Source organism: Andrena cerasifolii, chromosome 1 (genome assembly GCF_050908995.1).
Source record: "Andrena cerasifolii isolate SP2316 chromosome 1, iyAndCera1_principal, whole genome shotgun sequence".
Lineage (NCBI taxonomy): Eukaryota > Metazoa > Arthropoda > Insecta > Hymenoptera > Andrenidae > Andrena > Andrena cerasifolii.
Window position 1 is genome coordinate 27,724,459 of NC_135118.1, and position 8,727 is coordinate 27,733,185.

At 46.9% G+C, this 8,727-nt stretch overlaps 1 protein-coding gene across 2 annotated transcripts in view; it reads left to right on the forward strand.

Annotated features, from left to right (window-relative positions):
• Window positions 1–4,457, forward strand: part of Best2 (bestrophin family protein) — a 71,258-nt gene extending 66,801 nt beyond the window's left edge. For both annotated transcript variants that reach the window (XM_076822303.1, XM_076822313.1), the window contains one exon: window positions 1,146–4,457. In XM_076822303.1, the coding sequence (XP_076678418.1) occupies window positions 1,146–2,224 (1,079 nt within the window). In that variant the 3' untranslated portion in view covers window positions 2,225–4,457. The remainder of the gene's footprint in view (window positions 1–1,145) is intronic.
• Window positions 4,458–8,727: the final 4,270 nt, after the last annotated feature.

Below are 8,727 nucleotides of genomic sequence, written 5' to 3' on the forward strand. Positions count from 1 at the left end.
GCGGATGAAAAAGAGCACCGCGCCAGGAAAAGTACCGCGCAATTATCTCGGCGTCGGCGTCGCGTCCCGCTTTGTTCACCCTGTCCTTTGGCCCGACGTTCTGGCGCGTTCGGACGCAGGTTCATTTCCTCGTTCCAGTCGATCACCGTTTTCTAGCGGTAAAAGTAACGGCCGGGCAAAAATTCGCAATCATCGTTAGCTTCGTCGCCGATATCATTAGCGCCGATGCCAGGTACTTAATCGTTGCTTTAATCGAGGCACGACCTCGATTGTACCGCGCGCGCTACCAATTTGTCTCCTCACTGTAGACTGCCCGTCGCTCGCTTTAGTACATATTTGCATGTGGTCTGAGTATTTCTTGAGAGGCTAGCCTTGCCAAAGGAACTGACTACGTAGCGGCTTTAATTTCCTACGTTCATCGAAACACGGAAACACGTGTGTGTTCACTGTATACTATCGGTGATGCAGATTCATTCTACATCATTTCAGTACCGGTGAAAAGAAAGTTTAAAACTGATATTTTACATGCCCTGTGTAACAAGCTTGATACCAGAGATGGGCAAAATTTTTATTTAAATAAAACTTCGAATAACGAATGAAAGTTAAAGAAATTATTCGACATGCGTCGAATAAAGTTGACTCGGGTTGACGAACGGATGAGGAATAATTTTTTTTAACTTTCATTCGTCATTCGAAATTTTACTTAAATAAAATTTTGCCCATTCTCTGCTCGATGCTAGGCTTTAATTATTATGTTGGTATCACTGGTCCACTCTGGGAATCCCCCTAATCTATGGAATTTTAAGATACAATTCTTTTTAAAGGAAGTATTTATTTCTGTTACTGTTCACAGTTTAAACTTTCCTTTGACCGGTTCTGTAGGTCCCTAAAGTCCACACTGAACTGTGCACCCATTGTTTCCTACCCCTACTGCTTTCACCACCTCGCTGTATCCCCTTCCACCCGTCAGAAATCTCACGATTGTATTTACCACTCGGCAACCCTGACCTGTCAATTAAATTCGCCTCGAGCGTAACTATCACGTTTGCCGAAACTAGCGGTATTCCGTTCGATCGTATCGCAAACCCGGCCATCGGTAAGCCGCGGCTACGTAACAAGCTAATTTGATCCCTCTCCGTTCGCAGGTACAATGACGAAGCTGAATTCGGTGCCAGTCTCTCTGAAGAACCGACCCCGCATACCGACGCCGGACGTGACGAAAGAGGTGGTCGACCGTGAACAGAGATTAGCTCTATCGGCGACCAACGCCGCGAACATCGGAGCAGGCGTGGTCGGGGTGATACCGGCAAACGGCCATTACCCGACGGACCTGTCCGTGGTGCAGGTGGTGCTTTCGCCGATTCAGGAAGCAGAGGGCACTCCCTCGACAGGGAAATCAGGTGCCGCGGCCTTGGCGCAGGCCGTCCTGTCGCCGACTCTAACCAGCGCAGGCTTGGTGGCCCCGGTGACTCTGACGCCAGTTACCATGAGCCAGTTGACGCAGTTGGGCCTGGTGACGACCACCTCGGCGTCCATGCTCAGGCCCAGCAACCAAACGAACGGCGTCCAAGCGATTCTCACCGAGGTGAACAGCAGCGAGGAGGAAGGTTCGGGGAGTGGAAGCAGCAGGAGCGGTAGCATAGCAGGACAAGAGGAGCGGTCCACGCCTCTGATTAGCCAAGACAGAAGCACACCCTTGATAGGAGAAACGACCAGCCGTCTGGGCAGCAGCGGTAGCTCGCCTACGTTCGATAGCTACAACGATCGCTCTCCCATCCTGATGAGTCCTGATAAATTGGGCTACGTGGTGACCACGTTGCCAGCCACGCAGGATAGCAAAGCAGGATCGGATCCGCGCGGCAGACGATCGGCCTCCTTACCTGGCCCACCTTTCCTACCATCCAGGGATGACAGGAGTATGTCCCTCCCGCATTCCCCGGGCCTTCAGCCGAGAGAGAATCGAGCGGCTTCCGTGTCACATGCCCACGAACCTAATATAGACAGGCTGCGGGTGCACTACAACCAGGACATGCGACCAAGGACCAACAGCATCGGTCACGATCTCTGCAGACCCAGCCACCGCCACCAGGACACCTCGAGGAAGATCAGCAGCGTGTCCTGCACGAACGCTTCCCTCTCGAGCGGCCTTGGGACGACGCCCGCCACCAGCAAGCCCGCGTCGACGCCTGGCGCCGGACGAAAGAGAGGGGAGGTGTACGTCTGACCTGAGGCAGCTAGGAACAATGTCGTAGATTCTTTTCTATCGCGTCCGACCTGGCTCGTCGCGCGCGACCCGGGCGACCGTCGCACTTGCCTGGAAACCGACTCCGTCCATTACATTGCGATGACTCCGTGCGTCTCGTACGCGGTGAAAGTAGGATGTAATTCTCGGGCGTGAAAGTATAATGGGGTCTATCTTCCGTCGATCAATCGCACTTGTCCACGGTGCCGCTAACGATTGGCGAAACGATTGTCGCCACTGCGCCTGTAAATACGATCGTAACTTATCCACGCGAAGACTTTTTAGCCAAGACGGCCGGCGAAGGAGAGAAGCGTAGGGTCGGAATCGCTAGGTTCTTCATCCGCTTCTTCATCGTGTCGTATTATTTTTCTTTTTTATATCGAATGTGCAATAACGAGGAAGGGAGGGAGGCGCCGATCGTTTCTTAAGTTAGGAACTGCATCGCTCGCGCGACAGATTGGGAGACTCAGCTGTGTCGCGCGCACTTAGCGTGCGGTGCACTTAACGTCACGTCTTTACGTCGGGTACGTCGCGGCGTTGTGACGCGGACTCTTTTTGTACGATACGCGCAGGGGGCCGAAGCTCGCGCGAGTATGGGAGACGCGGAGGAATCGATCGTGTACTCAGGAAGAGTTTAGTTGCTTCTTGTAAATAGCTGACCGTCGCGAGGCGATACGGTGACTGATCGTTTCTGCGCTTTTTGCAGTCCGGTGGAAAATTCTTCTCGCTCGCCCGCCTCGACTGTATTTATTCCACGCGACAAACAGACGGTTCCTCGACGTTTGCTGTCTAGACAGAAACGTCACCGAGCACGTACAGTCCGCCACGGAGAATGACGTGAACACGCAACGTTTGCCATATTTGCCATACTCTGAGACACTTTTCAGTGAAATCGCGAGGTTCCGTTCGAGCCAACGATCGTCGAGGAAACGAGCGGACAGTTGCGCAACAGCTTCCTCGATGGTTCGCTTCCGTGTTTCGAGAGGAGATCGCCAATTCAGCAGGCGATCTTTACCATATTATCCCGTAACTGTTAGTAACTATTAAGTAACTCTTACCGATACAAGCTCGCGTACCTGCACGCGCGAGCAAGCAACATTCGAACAAAACGATCCACTTAACGAGAACCATTCGGAGGTTTAGAGACAGATATACTCGACGAAAACTCTGATTTCCTTTTCCTTCTTTTTTACGACAAAGCGTTTTGCTATTCTGTTATCCGTGTTCGTTTGATTGCGCGCACTGTCGAGACGCGCGACAGCTCAAGCCTTTTCTATCAAACCCGACGTTGCTGGGGCACTCGATTGTAAATAACGAAGACCAATCTGGTGGACGAGGCAACGTACGTGTACATAGTAGAGCAATTAAGTTAAGGTCACTTGGTGTATGAGATTATGATGATGCTCAATGCCAGCGCGCGGTACCCGTCGGAATCCAATGCTTCGTCGCCGATGTCCAATCGTGATCGGTTTGGCGCTCGCCTTAGCTCTTCCCTTAGCTAGTAAGAGTTACAGATGTGCAAAATATGTAAATACGGGCGTACGTTGTAATCGACTTGTTATCTCGCTCTGTTTTCTCGCGATATCGTTATTTAAGCGAAGAGATCGGCTCGTCGAGCGCGGATGTAACTAAGCTATTCCGGTAAGAGAGCATTAATTTAACGTGCAAAATCGTTGGATTCCGTGGACAACGATGATAGAGTGACAACGGGGATTTGTTCTCGTCGAAATCTGAGTCAACGATCGCCCATACTTCTGTTTTGTCACGCAACATACCGTCCATGGTCTGTCGGATCAGACTCGATTAATATCTGCTAATCGAGGAACAGATTATATTCCGCCGCAATTTACGAACAAAGCGGAATGCGTTTTATGCCGCGAACGAACGATCATTTAGAGCGTGTCTGCTCTCTTTGGAGAGTAGTTAATGTTAGTCAAGTGCTGGCGTGTATGCTGTGGAACATACTTCGAACAAAAGTGGGAGCATCCGATTTTTGTAGATATTTAACTCACAGTATTTGTATATAGATGACATCTCGCTGTCGATAATAATACGTTCGACTTTGAGACTCTGTTTAAATAATATATCGGTGAACGATTGTTCGGTGCCCGAAATCGCGTCAGCGTGATGCAGAAGAAAATATCACTTTTAAGGATAGTAATACATTATTCTTATTGCCTATAATCTACATGGAAATAAACGTTTTAAAAAATAAGCGGAGATTCTTATTCACCCTGGGGGTACTTCAGAGTACCTACTGAATCAGTTTCACTAGAAATAGATACTTTATAAGTACAGTTCAATATCGCACAGTGAAGATCGTATGTTAAGAATGGAAATATTTAATAATGCCTGCCATGGTGAACGTTAAGGTGACTCTGGAGATGGTCTGGGTTATGAGTATCTACCAGAGCTTGAAAACTGTTATAATATCGATTTCGGTTCTCCAAGCGGTTATGAAGAACCTTTATTCTGAATAACTGTATGAAGATCTGAAATTTCCAACTATTATCTATTTCAGTTACGGTTTCTATTTCCCTCCTCATATCGGTTCCATAACCGTTATATTTTCGATTCTACTTATGTCGGTTCCGAAACGGTTCTAGAATTAATTCTTGTATCGCCTTTCTCTAATTGATACCATTAATTATTATTGTAGCTGCAGATTACTGTACATGTGCATAGTATTTACAAAATCCTTATAGAAAAAGGAGAAACAATTATACATATCATTGATTTCTAATGAAGCGTTGAAATAAATAAATCAGCTACATATTTTGTACATTTATACACACACAATATTAGTCAGAATAGGAAGTTAAAAGTTTCTCGTGTTTTTATAAGGATTTTATAAAAAATATGCTTCAATTGATCATGTGTGTCCCCGGAGGGGGGGGGGGGGCAGTTGAGCTTGAGAAAAAATCTCTTATTTTTAGAAACTAATTTTTATTAAGTTTATACTAAAAAAATGAATATTTTAAATTTCAATTTTAAAATTTTAATTTAATTGGCGCTTCAAAATGGATTCAAACAGGCAAACAATCGTCGCCTGTCAATTTGACTGTTTCTCAAAGTTGCCTCCCCCTGGAAAAAAGTCTGCATACGCCCTTGCAATTAGGGCTGGGACTATTCGAATAATTTAATATTCGAATATTTTACAAGTATTCGAATGCTACGAATAAACTTCGAATATTTGAGAATTCGAATGTTATTATATTTATATATACATCAGTATTCGAATAGTATAGTGTGAAGTGGGTTAAAATTAGCTTACAAGATTTTACCCTGACAAATGAACCTAAAGAACTTGATTTATAATTCACACCATACTATTCGAATACCTAAATATTCGAATAATATTCGAATTATATTCGCCAAATAATTCAGCAACTGAAGTATTGGAACATTCGAATACCGAAAAATTCGACAAGTAGCCCCAGCCCTACTTGCAATTAATTTGACATGTGTCAAATCAAACAAGTCTAATTATTTGTTGCCCTCTGACAGAATAAAATACCTTATTGAGTCGAATTAGGGGGATCAGGTCGAGGAACCTCCCACCTCATTTTTATCTTTTTCTTCGCGATACTCTCCCGCAGCGTCACGATTCACCTGAACAGGGCACGCTAATTGAAATTCAGATTGTTGATAGAATTCTATTCGCCACCTGGAAAGGCCACGCCCACGTTGTTCGTCTCCACGGAAGATATTCGTCACTGGACAATTTCTCGAATCGCTTGCAGCGAGGAAATACTGTTCCACCGAGCGACCGCTGCTCGGTACAGGATCGCGCGCGTGATGTTTATAGGTTGTCCTCCGTTCTCGAACAAATAGGAACGCCTCGCGCGCCGTTATCCACGCCAAACTCTCGCATATGTATGAGGCGTTAAATATTTATTAGGTGCACACGACGTCACGGTGGCCATCTATCGTTCTTCCGCCATTCAGCTCGGATCGCCTGGCAACGCGGTATCAGTTTGAAGAACGAGACCATCCTGGGCTGAATCTTTGCGTGTTCAGACTCTGAACTTAGAGTTCAAGATGGTAAATAGGGGAGACCGGGGCAGACTGTAACAAAAAAAGTTTTCACAGTTCTTTCTCGAAAATGTTTTCCTCAATCAGGAAATAATTTGGGTGACTTACTACTTACATATGTGGTGAACTCATTGAGCGTCAGTACGTGACAAAATCTTGGACAACTTAGACATCTAGCTTCATCTTAAACAAATCTGAACCTTTGTTGCAATGTGCCCCAACATACGCGTGCTCTGCATACTAAAATTCTGAGCTATAACCACAAAATGAATATATAGCGCTCGTTCGTGTCACTAAAACCCACGGTGCTGATATCGTCAAGCAGCTCTCGCATGCAGTGGGTTACCAGATTTGTCGTTGAAAAGATTTTCCTTATGTTACAATTTACCCTGTGTTACAACCTACCCCGGTCTCCCCTGTGTGTTAACGTTTCAATTACTGCCACAGGAGCCTAACGAAACAGATCCTAACTTAAAAGATAAAATGGTTTAGTATAAGCAGAAAGGAATGTTAGGTTTGATGCTGCGAAAGAAGCAAGTAGATACCTACGAGGACAAGCGGGAAAGAATAAAAGAACCCGAGCCGTGTAACGATGCGATTCGTATATTTCCCCTGGCGAACGAGCAAGCGCCGCGCCCGTATATCTCGCGAAATTACTTTCGGAACTCGGAGGATCGGCGGTTCTCGTCGCCGCCTGGAATAATAATAAATCATTACGCGTCCCATGGATTATCAGATTGGCCGCGGTTGCTCGCGTGATGGGTGGCCGACGGCTCGTTATCAGCAACAGCATGTGTTTGCACTCAGCTATGGCGGGGAGCCCTTTCCTTTATGGAACCACCACCCTTGGCTACTTCTTGCCCACTTTCATATATCCTCCGCCTCCTCCTCCTTTTCTCGCGCCATCGCTTCGCCTTCCTTTTGCTCCCCTCGCATCTCTATGAGACTCGGCTACCGAGGTGGCCAATCACGCGAACGTCAGCTCGCATTTCCTCCGAGGGAAACTGTCCGCGCGAGATTTCCAGACGCGAGTTTTACCGAGTCACCGGCATGGATGCGAAATCCGGTTTGTCCACGTCTCGCGGGGCATTCCGGGATATTGTGAACGTTAATGAAGATCGACGGCCCCGATAGTGATAACGAGGACGTCGATAATGCCGGCGGACTGCGACTTTGTTCGATACCACGGCGATAAACGCCACGAGGGCTCCCCCAAAGGGGACGTTCCAACGATCCTGGCGACACCGTTTCCCCTGTTTAAGCGTGCCGTAAAAATCTACGCAATAAAGTCTGATTAAAAGCAACGCGGATCGCCGATAACGGAAACAAATTGGGAAGATACGGGGGTACATTTATCGCCCAACGTCCCCAGATAAACGAAGCTTTTTATGAAACACTTTACGACACATGGCTGGTATGTGTCATTATCACGTGGGGATGCCTTTTTTTTTGCTGCTGCAACGTTACGGGCCACAATTTATTATTCAGTTCTGGCAAGGGGATCGAGAGATAATTTTAATTAATTCAGGTACAAAGTGGCAATTATTTCTGCAGAATGGCACGACGGAGAGTTTGTACACGTTTCTTTCCCAGGTAGGCAGTGCTGGATTAACCAGTAAACAAAATAAGCACGTGCTTAGGGCACCAGGAAATTTCCTAAACTTTAAAATCTAACTTTTCTTAAAAACACTTTTCAGTCAAATTATTGAAAATGCCTAAGAAATCGTACATTGCTTGGAAGTGATCACCCTGTATAAGGGAGCCTCAGAATCTCTGAAGTCCTTGGGGCCTGTAAAGGTTTTAATTAGGTCCATCTGGTAGATCGCTTGCCCTGTGGAATCAAATGGAAATTCAGTTTGGGACCATTTGGCCAAATAATGGTACTAAACTCTAGAGTCTCTGTGGTATTACCTACGTTCGCTATCATATTTCTCCTTTACTCTCATTAATTCGAGGAACAATTGTGCGCGCACCTACACTTGGACATTAGCACAAGGTTGGAATCGGGCAGCGGTGTCGAAATTGAAACGAATAGCGGTGTTGTGATGGCAGCGGTGTGTCGCCACGTGTTCGGTGCGTGGGTCGGCGATTGCAGCCGTTGGTCTCGCGACTTAACGATTTCCAACAACGAGGTACGAACTCGGGGAGAGCGGGCACGGTGCCGCGAGGATTTCACGGATGTCGCGACGCAGCCGCGAGTGGGTGGAACGTAGAAAGCGGAGTAACGCGGGTTTAACCACCCCCTCGGCACCGTCTCGTAAACTCGGTAAATTTTTGATCACTACCCCGCGCTCAGGGAACGTCGAGCTTATCCAAACAAAGAAGCTACCAGTCGATAAACATAATCCCCAGCCGGCGACGTTTACGCACTACGACTAGGTAGATATCGGAGGCTTATACCCGCGCGTAGTACAGCTTGCTTCGCTTAACTTCATCCACGACTGAAGTTC